At 42.8% G+C, this 18,506-nt stretch overlaps 1 protein-coding gene across 1 annotated transcript in view; it reads left to right on the forward strand.

Moving 5' to 3' along the window:
* Nucleotides 1–15,885, forward strand: part of LOC142750692 (olfactory receptor 5G3-like) — a 31,759-nt gene extending 15,874 nt beyond the window's left edge. Inside the window, exon 2 of the mRNA XM_075859680.1 lies at nucleotides 14,923–15,885. Within this exon, the coding sequence (XP_075715795.1) occupies nucleotides 14,923–15,885 (963 nt within the window). The remainder of the gene's footprint in view (nucleotides 1–14,922) is intronic.
* Nucleotides 15,886–18,506: the final 2,621 nt, after the last annotated feature.

An 18,506-nucleotide genomic window follows, 5' to 3' on the forward strand; every position in this document is an offset into this window, starting at 1 on the left:
AAGATGAAAATTTTATATGTCAGAATAAAAAGTAGATTAAAATAAAGAGTGTAAAAATATAGTAAATATATATAATAATAATTGCTGAGTCAGATTAACCCCTTAATAACCAGCCTATTTTAAACCTTAATGACAAAACCATTTTTTAAGTTTTTCCATCGTCGCGTTCCAAGAGCTATAACCTTTATATTTTTGCGTTGACATAGCTGTATAAGGTCTTGTTTTTTGCGGGACAAGTTGTATTTTTTAATAGCACCATTTTGGGGGACATATTATTTATTGATTAACTTTTATTAACTTTTTTTTGAGGGGGAATAGAAAAAAAACAGAAATTTTGTCACTCTTTTTCGCGTCTTAAATCTACGCCGTTTACCTGTGATATAAATAACACAATAACTTTATTCAGCGGGTTGTTACGATTGCAACGATACCAAATTTGTATAGTTTTTGTATGTTTTACTACTTTTACACAGTAAAAACACTTTTTTTTCAAAATTATTTGTTTTTGTGTCTCCATATTTGAAGAGCCGTAACGTTTTTATTTTTTCGCCGATGCGGTTGTATGAGGGCTTTTTTTTGCGGGAAGACTTATAGTTTTTATTGGTACCATTTTGGAGTAGATGCGACTTTTTGATCACTTTTTATCACATTTTTTTTAAGTCAGGATTCACAGAAAACAGCAATTTTTCCATAGTTTTTGATTACATTTTTTACGGCGTTCACCGTGCGGGTTAAATAATGTAATAGATTTATAGTCGGGGTCGTTACGGACGCGGCAATACCAAATATGTGTAACTTTTTTACTTTATTTTGGTTTTTTAATAGTAAAGCATTTTGGGAAAAGCTGGGTTTTTCATTTTTTTTCAAAATTTTTTTTTAATTAACTTTATTAAACTTTTTTTTTACTTTTTCACTAGTCCCACTAGGGGACTTTAATATGCGATTCTCCGATCACTATTATAATACTCTGCAATACTTCTGTATTGCAGTGTATTACTGCCTGTCCGTTTAAAACGGACAGGCATCTGCTAGATCATGCCTCCGGCATGATCTAGCAGGCATTCGCTCCAGGCAGACCTAGGGGCCTTTAGTAGGCCCCCGGCTGCAATTGGAGATACAGACACTCGGCAATCGTATCGCCGGGTGTCGGTGGGGGAGAGAGGGACCTCCCTCCCTCTCTCCAAAACCACTCAGATGTGGTGCACGCTATTGTGCACCGCATCTGAGGGGTTAAACGGGTGAGATCGATACTTATATCGATCTCACACGGCAGAGCAAGGACGCACCCAGCCCTCAGCTACGTCTGGCAGCTGAGAGCAGGGAGATTTGACGCTCCCTGCACTGTTTACTCATCCTGATGCAGTGCCGTAAAAATGCATATGCATCAGAATAAAGCCCGTTAGTGGCCGCCGTGAAAAGGCGTATTGGCGGTCACTAACGGGTTAATATGAAAGAATTGTATGTTTATACATACGTAAATTGTGTTGTTGTTTACTATATAAAATATATATAGACTATCTTTTCTTTGTATGGGAAGGTGACCAGACAAGTGCCACAAATTTCTGTCACTCACTCAATGACAATACTTGGTGTATCAAATATACGAAAAGATGAAATTGACTTTCTTGATTTAACTATAATCTCATCGACAAACAAATTTATTATACGCACTCATTTTAAAAAAGTGGATACGAACAGTAATTTAAACTTTGACAGTGGACACCATCCCAAATGGCTTAAAAATATTCCTTATAGTCAGTATTAGAGATGAGCGAACCGGGACAACCGAACCCGGTTTCGGTCCGAATATCGGGAAAAGTTTGGTTCGCAGCGAATCCGAACTTCACCGGGTTCGGCCGAACCCATTTTGACCGAACCCGGCTACATTTTGGCGCCTGCCACATGTTAGATGTAAAATGGAGGATTTCACAATATCACCTGACATCAGGCTACCCCATAATGCCTTGCAAACGGCTCTCCCAGCCAATCGGGAGGCAGCATAGGGCGGGCTCAAGCCTGCAATAAAAGTCTATGCACGGAGCTGTAGGGATAGCATCTCTGTGTAGTAAGGGAAAGCTTTAGGAATCTAAAAGCCAGGAATCCAGCAATCGAAGGGGCTCATCTACTACTCACTACTCAGCCAGTGTGTGAATACGATTTTATAAGGGGCTCATCCCCGTTGCATCCAACTTGCAATACAGGAAGGCTTTGTAGTCAGTGCACAGTGGCTGATAGAAATTCTCATTCATTGCCATTTGCCAAGCCAGTGTGTGAATACGCTTTTAGAAGGGGCTCATCGCCGGGCATTAACATAACAAACAAATAACAATCCAACTTGCAATACAGGCAGCCTTTGTAGTAGACGTAGTACTACAACGCCCAGCATTCCCTGAGTGCATTGCGGCGTGGCTGATAGAAATTCTCATTCATTGCCATTTGCCAAGCCAGTGTTAGTGTGTGAATACGCTTTTAGAAGGGGCTCATCCCCGGCCGTTAACATAACAAACAAATAACAATCCAACTTGCAATACAGGCAGCCTTTGTAGTAGACGTAGTATTACAACGCCCAGCATTCCCTGAGTGCATTGCGGCATGGCTGATAGAAATTCTCATTCATTGCCATTTGCCAAGCCAGTGTCAGTGTGTGAATACGCTTTTAGAAGGGGCTCATCCCCGGCCGTTAACAGAACAAACAAATAACAATCCAACTTGCAATACAGGCAGCCTTTTTAGTAGACGTAGTACTACAACTCCCAGCATTCCCTGAGTGCAATGCGGCGTGGCTGATAGAAATTCACATTCATTGCCATTTGCCAAGCCAGTGTAGGTGTGTGAATACGCTTTTAGAAGGGGCTCATCCCCGGCCGTTAACATAACAAACAAATAACAATCCAACTTGCAATACAGGCAGCCTTTGTAGTAGACGTAGTATTACAACGCCCAGCATTCCCTGAGTGCATTGCGGCATGGCTGATAGAAATTCTCATTCATTGCCATTTGCCAAGCCAGAGTGTGAATACGCTTTTAGAAGGGGCTCATCCCCCAGGTTTTGATTCAACTTGCTGCACTCCAGCAGTGAAATGTTTGGTAAAAAAAAGGTTGTGAAAGGACGGGGTAGAGGAAAAAACACCCATGCCGTGTCCTCTTCCAGTCCAAATGTTGGATCTGTTGGTGCCAGACCCAGTACCAGCATTTGTGGCACAAGACATGTGCCCAGTTCCACTAGTAGCAGCAGCCATGTGCCTGCTGGTAGTAGTAGCAGTATCAGCAAGCCAGACTTGTCCATCTCCTCCGTTGGGCGGGTTACTTTAGACAATACGGCCATTGTGGACTGGTTGGCTGGCTCGCGGTCATCTCAGCAGGAAGACTCTGATGATCTGGCTTCAAGCCAGGTTTCATTAGATTCCAGATCCTCTACAGTTCCTTGGCACAGTGACAGTAGTAATATGGGTATTTCTAGCATTTCCATTCCATCATCTATGTCTTCACTCCCCCTTCCCAGCGGGAAGCCATCTTTCCTGAGAGTCCTAAGAGACATCTCCTCGGGTGCGAAGGAAGATACTGAACAACATAGTGATGATGATTTGTTTTCCGCGAGTCAGCCAACGCAGTGTGTTGCGGTGGTGGTGGAGGTGGAAGTGGTGTCCAAGAAGCATAGCTGTGGTAGTGGGGTTGTTGGTGGTGGTAGCCGTGGTGGCAGACGCAGTAATGAGGGGGGGCATGGAGCCCGCCATGATGTCACATCACATTCACAACACAGTGACAGAAGTGGCGGGGATGATGAGGAGGGCTATGATGATGATGTTGTTTTAGACAGGACGTGGGAACCAGGTGACGAGGTGATGACGGCGTCAGAGGAGGAGGGTAGTAGTGGCGGCACTGGCAGTGATAAACAGCCAAGCCGAGGTAGGGGCAGAAGTCAATCTGCAAAACGTTGCAGCGGTAGGGTCAGCTCAGGAGCCGGTGACGGCGACACTGATGCTGGCGTAGGCTCCCAAAAAAAGCCTGCCAGACAAGGGCAAGCTCGGGTGGTGGTGGTGGTGGACGTGGTACTACCTCTTTACGGTACTCTGCCGTGTGGCAATTTTTCTGTACCTTCCCGGAGGACGAATACATGGCACAGTGCCGTATCTGCAAGCAGAAAGTAAGGCATGGGCAGGGCAGCAATGTAGGAACTACCGCTCTACGTAAACACATGGAGCGGAATCAGAAGGCCATGTGGGACAATCGACATGCCCCACCATCATCATGTGCATCTAATGAAGACCCCTCTGCCGCTGCTGCTGCTGCTGCTCCGAGTCCCTGTCATCTAAGTAGTAGCCAGGCCTTATCCACCATGTCGTTGTCATCATCATCATCACTGTCATCTAGTGCTCCTCCTACGTCCCGTCAGTTCTCCATTACGGAATCGTTGTCCAATAAGCAACAATATATACCCAGTCATCCACTTGTCGTGTGGCTTAATTCACACCTGGCTAAGTTGTTGGTGGTGCAGTCGCTGCCGTACCACCTGGTCGACTCCGCCGGATTCAAGCAATTGATGGCGTGCGCTCAGCCTAGGTGGCGAATACCTAGCCGCCATTACTTCTCCAAAACAGCTGTCCCTGCCCTGCACAAGCAAGTGGTGGAAAAGGTGGGCCAGTCCTTGCAATTATCCGTGTGCAGCAGGGTACATGCCACCATCGACACGTGGAGCAGCAACTATGGGCAGGGACAGTACATGTCTTTCACGGCCCACTGGGTCAATATTTTGCAGTCCGATGCACCACCGCAGCAATGCCAGGCATTACCACCTCCACGCTTGTATCTTTCTGGTTCAACTCCGGACACCAGGCGCCTACCATCCTCCTCCTCCTACTCCTCCTCCTCCTCCTTGCCCTCCTCAATGGAGGTCTTCCCGTCCCCGACAGGACACAGCGTATCTTCCACTCCTCCTCCCTCCTCTTTTCATAGGTGCAAGGTGAAGCGCCACAACGCTGTCTTACACCTGCTGAGCCTGGGCGAGAAAAGCCACACATGGCAGGAGCTGCTGCTGTGCATCAAAGAGGAAATCGCATGCTGGCTGTCTCCTCTGAAACTCACACTGGGCAATGTTGTCTCTGATAACGGGAAGAACGTTGTGGCTGCACTGCGTCTAGGTCACCTGACACACGCTTCTTGCATGGCACATGTGATCAATCTGGTCATAGCACGCTTCTTAAAGTCATATGTTGGTTTGAAGGGTGTGCTGGCCATGTCCAGGAGGGTTTGCGTTCGCTTTAGACGTTCGTATGGATTTAAGCACACCCTCCTGGACTTGCAGCGTCAAAACAATCTCCCAGAACACAGCCTGATTTGCGACGTTCCAATACGCTGGAATTCCACCCTGCACATGTTGGACTGTCTGTTACGAACAGCGGAAAGCCGTAAATGATTTCCTGATGCAGCAGACGGGCAGCGTTTGGAGCCAGTGTAATTTCGAGCTCAGGCACTGGCAGCTGGTTAGAGATGCATGTCGCGTTTTGAGGCCCTTTGAAGAGGCCACACGATTTGTGAGCCATGACGCTAGCGGAATGAACGATGTTATGCCGCTGATATTCATTATGGATCATACGCTCACAGCGATGATTCAGCAAAGGATGCAGGAAGGATCACATCTGGCTATGGATGTTGAGGAGGAGGATGAGGATGAGGAAACAGGACCTGAAGAGGAGCTGGATTTGGAGATAGAATCACAGGAAGGGATAGGGGACGAGGCAGCCGCACAACATGACAGTGATGGTGATGACGAGTCTGACGACGAACTTGATGATGGACAACCATGGCAGTATGGGCGCGGAGATGGAACCAACCGGGCCCTCTGAAACGCTGGCCAGGATTGCGAGCTGTATGCTTCGTTACTTGCGCGCTGACTGTCGTATTGTTAGCATGAAGCAAAGAGATGAGTACTGGATAGCCACACTTTTAGACCCTCGGTATAAAGCCAGAATGGGGGAGTTTTTTGCGCCTTCCGAGAGGGAGGCAAAATTGGCTTATTATCGAGAGAAGCTATGCAGCCAGCTAGTCACGGCTTTCAAACGGCAAACACCTGCTGCAAGCATGTCTGACCGGGGGGCCATTCTCCGCTTCCCACTGTCTCATCGTTCCACCTCCTCTGGCAGAGCTACCTCTGCAATAGGCGGCAGCAGCGGCAGCAGCAGCAGTCAATTCAGTTTGGAAAATATGATGACAACATTTTTACATCCAATACCCCGACCTGACACACATCGTAGTCACCAAAGGGATGTTCACCATCACCAGGTGCAGCACCTAAACAACCAGGTTCACTCGTACCTGGACTGTGCCCTTTCTCCATCAGAAATGCTGATCCCAGACCCCATGGACTTCTGGGTCAGCAGATTGGATCATTGGCAAGAAATGGCCCAGTTTGCCATGGGTGTGCTGTCTTGTCCACCCTCCAGTGAAGCGTCAGAGAGGGTATTCAGTGCGGTAGGGGGCTTCGTCACCCCTAAGTGAACAAGATTGTCCGCCAACAGCTTGGCAAATCCAACGTTTCTGAAAATGAATCAAGCGTGGATCGGTGAGGATTTTAAAACCCCTGTGCCTGATGCCACTGATTAGATCTGACATTGCTGCTGCTGCTGCTGCCGCTGCCGCCTGCTACTGCCGCCTGCTACTACGGGATTCTGTCCTGTCCACTCTTTTTTTAATGTGCCGCTGTTAGTGCTGCTACTACTTCTACCACCAATCCACCCCCAGTGCCGTCTGCTACAAGCAGGCCTGCCCCACCACAGGGCTTTGTCCTGTGACTATCCAGTGTCTTTTAATGTGCTGCTACTGCTACTACCACCCTTGCTGTCCGTTGCCTACAACTACTACCACCAATACACCTCCACTGCCGTCTGCTACAAGCAGGCCTGAGGCTTGCCCCACCACAGGGCTTTGTCCTGTGACTGTCCAGTGTCTTTTATTAATGTGCTGCTACTACTACTACCACCCTTGCTGTACGTTGGCTACCTCTACTAACACCAATACACCTCCACTGCCGTCTGCTACAAGCAGGCCTGAGGCCTGCCCCACCACAGGGCTTTGTCCTGTGACTGTCCAGTGTCTTTTTTTAATGTGCTGCTACTACTACTACTACCACCCTTGCTGTCCGTTGGCTACCTCTACTACCACCAATACACCTCCACTGCCGTCTGCTACAAGCAGGCCTGCCCCACCACAGGGCTTTGTACTGTGACTGTCCAGTCTCTTTTAATGTGCTGCTACTACTACTACCACCCTTGCTGTCTGTTGGCTACCTCTACTACCACCAATACACCTCCACTGCCGTCAGCTACAAGCAGGCCTGCCCCACCACAGGGCTTTGTCCTGTGACTGTCCAGTGTCTTTTTTTTAATGTGCTGCTACTACTACTACCACCCTTGCTGTCTGTTGGCTACCTCTACTACCACCAATACACCTCCACTGCCGTCAGCTACAAGCAGGCCTGCCCCACCACAGGGCTTTGTCCTGTGACTGTCCAGTGTCTTTTTTTAATGTGCTGCTACTACTACTACTACCACCCTTGCTGTCCGTTGGCTACCTCTACTACCACCAATACACCTCCACTGCCGTCAGCTACAAGCAGGCCTGCCCCACCACAGGGCTTTGTCCTGTGACTGTCAAGTGTATTTTTTTAATATGCTGCTACTACTACTTCCATCTTTGCTGTCCGTTGGCTACCTCTACTACCACCAATACACCTCCACTGCTGTCAGCTACAAGCAGACCTGAGGCTTGCCCCACCACAGGGCTTTGTCCTGTGACTGTCCAGTCTCTTTTAATGTGCTGCTACTACTACCACTACTACTAACACCACCCTTGCTGTCTGTTGGCTACCTCTACTACCACCAATACACCTCCACTGCCGTCTGCTACAAGCAGGCCTGAGGCCTGCCCCACCACAGGGCTTTGTCCTGTGACTGTCCAGTCTCTTTTAATGTGCTGCTACTACTACTATTACTACTACCACCACCCTTGCTGTCTGTTGGTTACCTCTACTACCACCAATACACCTCCACTGCCGTCTGCTACAAGCAGGCCTGAGGCCTGCCCCACCACAGGGCTTTGTCCTGTTACTGTCCAGTCTCTTTTAATGTGCTGCTACTACTACTACCACCACCCTTGCTGTCCGTTGGCTACCTCTACTACCACCAATACACCTCCACTGCTGTCTGCTACAAGCAGGTCTGGAGGGCTTGTGAAAAGCCTTTGCTTGTTGCTTTTACATCCATGTATGGATGAACCCCGGCAGGCATCTGCCAATAAAAAGGGTAAATTTTTGGAGGGCTTTCACTCAAAAGCCATTGCTTGTTGCTTTTACATCCATGTATGGATGAACCCCAGCAGGCATCTGCCAATAAAAATGGTAAATTTTTGGAGGGCTTGTGAAAAGCCATTGCTTGTTGCTTTTACATCCATGTATGGATGAACCCCGGCAGGCATCTGCCAATAAAAATGGTAAATTTTTGGAGGGCTTGTCAAAAGCCATTGCTTGTTGCTTTTACATTACATCCATGTATGGATGAACCCCGGCAGGCTTCTGCCAATAAAAAGGGTACATTTTAGGAGGGCTTGTCAAAAGCCATTGCTTGTTGCTTTTACATCCATGTATGGATGAACCCCGGCAGGCATCTGCCAATAAAAAGGGTACATTTTTGGAGGGCTTGTCAAAAGCCATTGCTTGTTGCTTTTACATCCATGTATGGATAAACCCCGGCAGGCATCTGGCAATAAAAAGGGCAAATTTTTGGAGGGCTTGTGAAAAGCCGTTGCTTGTTGCTTTTACATCCATGTATGGATGAACCCCGGCAGGCATCTGCCACCATAAAGGGTCAATTTTTTGAGGGCTTGTCAAAAGCCGTTGCTTCTTCTTTTACCACCTTATATGTATGAACCCTTGCAGGCATCAGCCCCCTAATATGGTTAATTTGTGTACCTTTTTTAACAATGCATTAAGCATACAACATGCACAAGTGCAGTGGTTTCTGTTAGTTATCACCGTGTCCCATCCGTTTTCCTATAGCCATACATGTTGGCGTAACTTTGACACTAACTTTGCCTTAAAGACAGCTCAAAAGTACTTGGATACACTCATGGGTGACCTAAGAGTGTTATACAGGGCTTCTAGGGCTTTTAAACAGTGTTATACACGATTTTTAGGGGCTTTCTTGTATTACAGGTTCGGTCAGAACTAGTTCGGTCCGAATCAAACTTTTTCATGAAATTCGGCGAACCAGCCGAACCGAACTTTTCATAAGTTCGCTCATCTCTAGTCAGTATAAAAGAATAAGGAAAAATTGTATCCTCAAAACAGATTTTAAAAAACAGAGTCGGATACTTTACAAACGTTTAAAAGAAAAAGATTATCCTCATACACCCCTGACTGATGCCTATAAAAAGACCGAGATTCTCACTCAAATGGACTGTCTACCACGATCAACAATTGGTGATCAAAGGGTCGTAACAGAACCACAAAAACATACCGAGACGAAAATAAATAAGAATTCCGGATTCAACTTCATTACACAATATAACACGTCCTATAAAAAATAGAGATATTCTCAACAAACATTGGCATATACTACAAACAGACCCTCTTCTTCAAAAAGTTCTACCATCAAAACCAGCAATTACTTTGAGAAGAGCTAGAACAATTAAAAATATCCTAGCCCAAAGCCGTGTGAATCTCTTTGAAATAAAGGGCAATTCCGAACGAGATACACAACAACACAATCAATCGAACAAAATAGGCAGTTTTGAATGTGGAATAACCAGATGCCTATGTGGCCAATCTATCACAGACAAAACATACACATTCCGATCCAAACAAACTGGAAAAACATTTAACATTGAAAAAAATCTAAACTGTCAGTCGAAATTTGTGATCTATTTAATCAACTGCAAATGCGGACTTCAATACGTGGGAAGAACAATCCAACCTCTACACTGCCGACTTAATAAACATAGATCAAACTGCAAAAAGAAATTCCTACTTCATAGTGTATCCAAACATTGCACATTGGTACATGATAGTGATATTGACTGCATCACTATCACTCCTATTGATCACATTAATGAAAATCAAAGAGACCGTTTTAACACCCTTTGCAAAAGAGAATTTTTTTTGATCAATAAATTAAAGACATTAAAACCGATAGGTCTAAACGAAATAACAGAGACTATTATTTAACATTTCTAACAATCTCAAGAGAAATAAATAAGGAATCTTTTCATGTATAAACATTTTTAAATCATACTGCAATCAAGTCCCACAATGGTACTTAAAGCCTCGTAATTTCCCTAGTCTAAATACACTACCAGTCTATTTCTTCCTCTTCCAGAGAAAGAAGCAAACAAACGGTTTTTACATATAGCATATAAATATAAATAAATACTTACTGTTGTGGCTTGTGACACGGGCCGCTTTCTTTCTGTATATTTCTGTTCTTTCTGATTGTCTTTTCCTTGGTTTTCTGATCTGAAATTCCCCTTTTGAAATGTATGGCTCCATCGTTCAGTCAGCAGTGGTTCGCTTTGCATTGGTGACTCACTCGGCGCCAGGAGCGTCATATCACCATGACAACAGTACACGCAACTGACAGCTTCTAATTTATAACGTAGACCAACAACACAATTTACGTATGTATAAACATACAATTCTTTCATATTAATCTGACTCAGCAACTATATTTTATATTATTATACACTACCGTTCAAAAGTTTGGGGTCACCCAGACAATTTTGTGCTTTCCATGAAAACTCACACTTATATTTATCAAATGAGTTGCAAAATGACTAGAAAATATAGTCAAGACATTGACAAGGTTAGAAATAATGATTTTTATTTTAAATAATAATTTTCTCCTTCAAACTTTGCTTTCGTCCAAGAATGCTCCATTTGCAGCAATTCCAGCATTGCAGACCTTTGGCATTCTAGCTGTTAATTTGCTGAGGTAATCGGGAGAAATTTCACCCCATGCTTCCAGAAGCCCCTCCCACAAGTTGGATTGGCTTGATGGGCACTTCTTGCGTACCATACGGTCAAGCTGCTCCAACAACAGCTCTATGGGGTTGAAATCTGGCGACTGCACTGGCCACTCCATTACAGATAGAATACCAGCTGCCTGCTTCTTCCCTAAATAGTTCTTGCATAATTTGGAGGTGTGCTTTGGGTCATTGTCCTGTTGTAGGATGAAATTGGCTCCAATCAAGCGCTGTCCACAGGGTATGGCATGGCGTTGCAAAATGGAGTGATAGCCTTCCTTATTCAAAATCCCTTTTACCTTGTACAAATCTCCCACTTTACCATCTTTTCCTTTTATTAGCCAGTCTCAGATATGGCTTTTTCTTTGCCACTCTGCCCTGAAGACCAGCATCCCGGAGTCGCCTCTTCACTGTAGACGTTGACACTGGCGTTTTGTGGGTACTATTTAATGAAGCTGCCAGTTGAGGACCTGTGAGGCGTCTATTTCTCAAACTAGAGACTCTAATGTACTTGTCTTGTTGCTCAGTTGTGCAGCGGGGCCTCCCACTTCTCTTTCTACTCTGGTTAGAGCCTGTTTGTGCTGTCCTCTGAAGGGAGTAGTACACACCGTTGTAGGAAATCTTCAGTTTCTTGGCAATTTCTCGCATGAAATAGCCTTCATTTCTAAGAACAAGAATAGACTGTCGAGTTTCACATGAAAGCTTTCTTTTTCTAGCCATTTTGAGAGTTTAATCGAACCTTCAAATGTAATGCTCCAGATTCTCAACTAGCTCAAAGGAAGGTCAGTTTTATAGCTCCTCTAAACAGCAAAACTGTTTACAGCGGTGCTAACATAATTGCACAAGGGTTTTCAAGTGTTTTCTAATCATCCATTAGCCTTCTAACACAGTTAGCAAACACAATGTACCATTAGAACACTGGAGTGATGGTTGCTGGAAATGGGCCTCTATACACCTATGTAGATATTGCATTAAAAACCAAACGTTTGCAGCTAGAATAGTCATTTAGCACATAAACAATGTATAGAGTGTATTTCTGATTAATTTAATGTTATCTTTATTGAAAAAAACTGTGCTTTTCTTTCAAAAAGACTCAGCAACTATAGTTTATATTATTATATATATTTACTATATTTTTACACTCTTTATTTTAATCTACTTTTTATTCTGACGTATAAAATGTTTATCTTTTAAATCAATTTATCATCATTTTTAATGGTCTTCCATATTATTATACAAGTGTTTTGTTATTTCTATAATAAATAATTGTTTTTGCTTCATCGCCAAACCTCGTTTATACTAGTTATTGTTTGACCTACATCCTGACCCGGTAGTCATTTCGACTACTGATCTCTAAGCCCGCTATATAATCACATGTATTAGGAAATGTTAGATCACTTGTACTCAACCTGACGAAGGGGCCGGTATGGCCTTGAAACACATTGTTGTCGTTTTAATTGTACAAATTCAAATTTATTTCTATCACGGCTGCACCCTTGCATATTTTGGTTTTTACTATCCTATTTCCTCAAGTCAACATCTTGATGTATTGTCATTTTCCTCAAGCAATTCCTAAACAATTTTTGTAGTGAGGCAGGCCGCATTATCCTGCTGAAAGAGGGCACTGCCATTAGAGATTATCGTTTTGTACTTTTTCTCCAACAATGTTAAGGTAGGCAGTACGTGTCAACAAACATCTACATGAATACCAGGACTCATGGTTTCCCAGCAGAACATTGTCCAGAGCATCACACTGCCTCTTTCGGCTTGTCTTCTTCGCATAATGCATCCTGCTGCCATCACTTCCCCAGGAAAGCAATGCACACGCACCCGGCCGTGCCCATGATGCAAGAAAAGCGTGATTTATCAGACCAGTCCACCTTCTTCCATGGTCCAGTTTTGACTTTCACGTGCCTATTGTTAAGTGCTTCTGGAGGTGGACAGGGGTCAGCATGTGCACTCTGACTCATCTGCAACTATGCAGTCCCAAATGCAGCACGCTGTGATGCTTTGCGTGTTCTGACACTTTTTTTTATCATAACCAGTATCAGAATTTTCAGCAATTTGTGCTGCAGTCGTTTCTTTCTGGGACCAGACTAGATGGGCTAGCAAATTAATCTTGGGTGCCCATGTTGCCAATTCACCAGTTGTCCTTCCTTGAACCACTTTTGGTAGGTACTAACCACTGCATACCGGGAATACCCCACAATACCGGCTATTTTGTTCTGACCCAGTCATCTAGCCATCACAATTTGGCCCTTGTAACAGTCACCCAGGTCCTTATGTTTGTTATTCAGTTACTCTGTCAATGGTTTTAATGCTATGGCTAATCGGTATGTTATATGACCTGTTTTATAAAACTGCTTATGTACCCATTGTAGGTACTTTTAGATGTGGACAGGGGTCAGCATGAGCACTCTGACCGGTATGTGGCTGCGCATCAAGTTGCGATGCTCTTTGTGATCTGGCATCTTATAATTATAGGCAGCAGTAACTTTTCAGCAATTTGTGCTACAGTAGATCTTTTGTGGGATCAGACCAGATCAGGCTAGACTTCGATTGCCATGTTTATCAATGACCCTATTGCTGGCTCACCGGTTATCCTTCCTTGCTGGCTCACCGGTTATTCTCACCGGTTATCCTACAATGCAGTGTACTAGCCACTGCATAACCGGGAATACCCCAAACAAGATTTGCCATTTTGGATATGCTCTGAGCCGGTTGTCCATCATCATTTGGTCCTTGTCACAGTCGCTCAGATCTTTACATTTGCCCATTTATTTTGCATCTAATACATCAACTTGAAGAACTGACTGATCACTTGCTGCCGAATATATCTCCCCCCTCGTCAGATTTTAGGGCTGACCAGTAAATACTATATACATTACTTTGTCAAAGCATGTGTATCCTTTTGTATCCTTCAGATGTCCAGTTCAGCTTCATGTTTCTCCCAATAAATGGCTAAACAAAATTAACAATATTGCCAAAAGGGAGGAATATATTTTTGATTTAAATTACTTTTGATTATTGAAAAAAAAATTTAAATCCTCATATCACCCGTGTGAAAAAGTATCTTTCCCCTTAAGGCTGAATGCACATACAATATTCAGGTGATGCTTTATGACCGGTCTCTCCGAATCGGGCGTGTAGGGAAGCTGCTCAGCAGTAACTTCTGCCTCAGCACGGCACATTTGATTGGTGGTGACCCTGTGTTAGAACAATGTTTTCTGTAAAAGGCAGCAGCTCTTTCAGGGTAAACATGATTGTTGAACCTCTCCATGTTTAGGGGATCGGTTACGGCAGCATGATCTTGGTAGCAGCTACTGTTTAAGGTCAACATGACACTTCTACAAAGTTGCAACACTTTTTCTCCATGGTGTTCAGTAGCGTCTCATAGTAATTCTGGATACATTAATACAACAACTTTCTCTCATCTCGTCTGGAATCAGGCATAATCTTTTGAGTCATTATTGTGTCAGGTTCAATGTATAGTGAGGTTTCAATACGGATGTAAACAAAAAAACATGGAAAATTGGTCAAATCTGCAGATCAGTTTAAAGGGTTATTCCCATGTTAGACATCTCAGCTCTGGGACCGACACCTTTCGAGAACAGGGGTCACCCGACCCCCATTCTGCCTGGTGAGTCGGCCATCGGTTGTTAATTCCGGGCAGGGACTATGTGAACAGGCAGCTTTGCATGCACCTGGCTCTCTCTATTAAGTTATATGGGCGTTACGTAGTAGCACTCAATATAGGTGTGAGTCCCAGAGCTGAGACCCGTAAAACACTTTCAGTCTTTCTCTGGTTGTCGTGGAATCATTTGGTTCCATGACCCTTTACAATGTTATTGTCTTCTTTAAATAACAAAAAAAAAAATACATAATTTATTATGTTTTTTTTCATTTTTAAAGCAGGAGAACAATCTGACTGCAGCTACAGAATTCTTCCTCATGGGATTCCAATGCAGCCAAAATTTAAGATTTTTATTATTTTGTCTTCTCCTGGTGATTTTCTTATTGACAATATGTGGGAATCTCCTGATCATCACCCTGGTGTCCATCAGCAAGAACCTTCACAATCCAATGTACTTCTTTATCACACACCTGTCTATTAGTGACATCTTGTTACCGACAGATATTGTCCCCGAAATGCTCCACATTCTACTAAATAATGGAGGAAGCATCACTTTTATTGGCTGTATGACTCAGTTTTTTGTTTTCAGTGTCTCGGAAGGATTTGAATGTCTTCTCCTCACAGTGATGTCTTATGACAGATATGTGGCCATCTGTAATCCCCTCCGGTACACCTCGATCATGACAAATGAATGTTGCATAAAATTGGCCGCCACCTGTTGGTTTTTTAGTTTTTTCTTTACATTGATTGAGACCATTACAACATCTATGATGACGTTCTGTGGACCTAATATCATTGACCATTTCTACTGTGACATTCTTTACTTACTAGATATTGCCTGTTCTGATACTTCCATTCTTCAACTAGAGGTGACTGCACTAGGTACCCCCATGGTAGGCATCCCAACCATAATAATCATAGTATCTTATGTTTATATTATTATCACCATCTTAAGGATCTCATCCAGGACCGGTAGACAGAAAGCCTTCTCCACCTGTAGCTCCCACCTCATTGTGGTCTCCATATTCTATGGGACATTGTTCAGCGTTTATGTTCTTCCAACAAGAGGTCAAACTTCGACCATCAGTAAGATCCTATCCCTGCTGTACACTGTGTTTACTCCTTTAGTCAACCCCATGATATACAGTCTGAGAAATGAAGATATTTGGAAAGCCGTACAGGAAACACTTCTTATACAAAGGTCTCTGCATGGACACATCCATATACTTAGTCACAAATGAACTTCAGTTTTACATAGCAAAAACATATCGATAGGGAATTTAGATTGTGAGCCCCAAAGGGGACAGTAAGTAAAGACTACCTCTGTACAATACTGTGGAATATGTTGGTGCTATATAAGTAACATAAATAATTTTTTGGGTGGCTTATAATGCCTAATATATGGTTATGCATGACTCTTATAAGTTTAGCACACCAATGCGTAAACAGAGGTCAGCAAAAAGGTTTGAGATTAAAAAATGAATTCTGAATTTCAAATTCAACCCCAAATACAGGAACTATGGATGTAGAAGTGACCTGAGTCTACAAATACTGTATACTGTAGATCCAGACTATGACTTCTTCAATGTCTATCACATTGTAATGGTTATTTGCAACAAGTAAATCCAATGATCAAACTGAACAAATTATTAGCAAATGTATTTTTTTAATTTTTTGCTCAACTCTACACTAAAAAAATGGGTTGTCAAAGTTGTTAATTGGTAGATTGGGCAATGGCTTCCGAAAATCACACAGGCAACTGTTTTGGAATACCACTGGTCTGTACAACAGGTATTTACAAGAGGCAACCCTGGGGACTATTGTCAGGTCCTTAGCTGATGATACTGGTGATGACTGCATCAGCGATCATCAGTAAAAGGGGTGTTCCGATCTGTATGGTGAAACAATCAGTTATAATTGAGGCACTGAAGGGATCACTCATCCATCTCGAACGACCTCAGACCCTTGACATAAGATTAGTGGGAGTAGAGGGTGAAGCTTTTTTTTAAATACTTTTCTGCGACTGGGGCAGTCAAAGGTAAGCCCTAGTAAGTATCTATCTATCTATCTATCTATCTATCTATCTATCTATCTATCTATCTATCTATCTATCTATCTATCTATCTATCTATCTATCTATCTATCTCATATCTATCTATCTATCTATCTATCTATCTATCTATCTATCTATCTATCTATCTATCTATCTATCTATCTATCTATCTATCTATCTATATCTCATATCTATCCCATATCTGTCAATCTATCTATAAAAAAGATATAACCGCTAGGATGCAAAAAAGAAAAATCAAAAATAGTAGGCAAAAAGTTGGCCCGGTCCTTAAGGGGTTAATGTAGTAATTGCTGAGTCATTTCCTTTTTTATATTTAGTGTTCCTTTAAGAGTAATCAAGGATCAATTTTTCTAGATTCTAAGCAAAATTGCTGAAATTCCTATAAGCATTTTAAAGGGGGAACAGGTTTGTGACAGGTTCTGGGAGTAGAAGTCTTGGAAGTTGGTCACAATTTTGTTGTGGGATTCAAAAAAGTTTCAAATGACCGGGACTCATGTAATACATAGAGAGAGCCAATAATTTACTATATACCCCAAACCTGCAACTAGTGATGAATAAATATATAAATGTTTTTGCTGCAATCTCCCCAACAAATGTCCTATTTTTGGAGCCTTTTTATTTTACTTATGTACAAAATTGCATGTGGAATATGTGTAATACAGATCCCTACTTCAGCCTCCACTGTCTTATACGGGAGAGATACGACGCTATAATAGACGATTTGTCCAGCAATGTATCTCTGGCAAATTTTTTATAATTCGCTCATTTCATCCTTCACCGGTTGGTAATGTGGACATCCATGAAAATCCAAGTCATCAGGGTCCCGAGCTACAAATCGAGACAAGTTTATTCATCTGCTCTTACTGAACTAAACATAATTGTATATTCCACATCAAAGCAGATGAGTAACCTACAACTCCAGATCATCTCCTCTTTATGTGGAAGAAATCCAACACAAGAAATGGACTGATGAAATGACTCAATTTCTGATCTTGGATTTATTTTTCCTTTAGATGTAAATGTAGTAAATATTTGTCTTTTTATCATCCCCTGTAATTTGTAATTGTGTTGATCTTTGTTATAAGGTAACTCAATATGAAATGTGAAAAGTTTTTTAAAAGTTTAGTTACACTTTAAAAAGAGCTCCCAATTCTGCTTTTCCTGTGTGGTAACCACTAAACAATACAATCTTATTAAAATGAAGGTGATTTTTAAAAAAAAAATGATTTTCTTAAAAGGTTTTACTATTTTTGCTTATTGTCTATGAGTAAAACTTACATGATCATTGCTCCATGTATAAATAAACCATAGAGCGTCAATCAACAAGCTATTGTCGATTTATGCTTTTTACCGGGCAATTACGTAATGGTGCGAGTCGGGGTGAAATATATCTCCAGATAAACAAAAAAGTGGTCTCAACGGGCAAGCTCTAGATAGAGGATAACGTTATTAATATTGGGTCTAGAAAATGTAACTTTTTTAGTAAATAAGTCATTTTAGACATCACTGTGAGGAGAAGACATTTCCATTCTTTCAAGGCAAAAAAAAATAATTAACCGAGTGAAACAACCAACAAAAGCAATGGTCCCCCATTGTTCAGTAGAATGTAGAAAATATTCAAGAGAGTAAACAGGTGAGCGTGCTGACGTAGCAACACTTTCCCCTCTAGCTAGAACCCACAAGATTAAGTGATCTACTTGGCATCTGAAGTAGGCAGAGTATGGCTATATTCTGCACACCCTGACCTCCATGCCCCAAGTACTACAACCGCCAGTGATCCTGTTGAGC

Source organism: Rhinoderma darwinii, chromosome 3 (assembly GCF_050947455.1).
Source record: "Rhinoderma darwinii isolate aRhiDar2 chromosome 3, aRhiDar2.hap1, whole genome shotgun sequence".
Classification (NCBI taxonomy): Eukaryota; Metazoa; Chordata; class Amphibia; order Anura; family Rhinodermatidae; genus Rhinoderma; species Rhinoderma darwinii.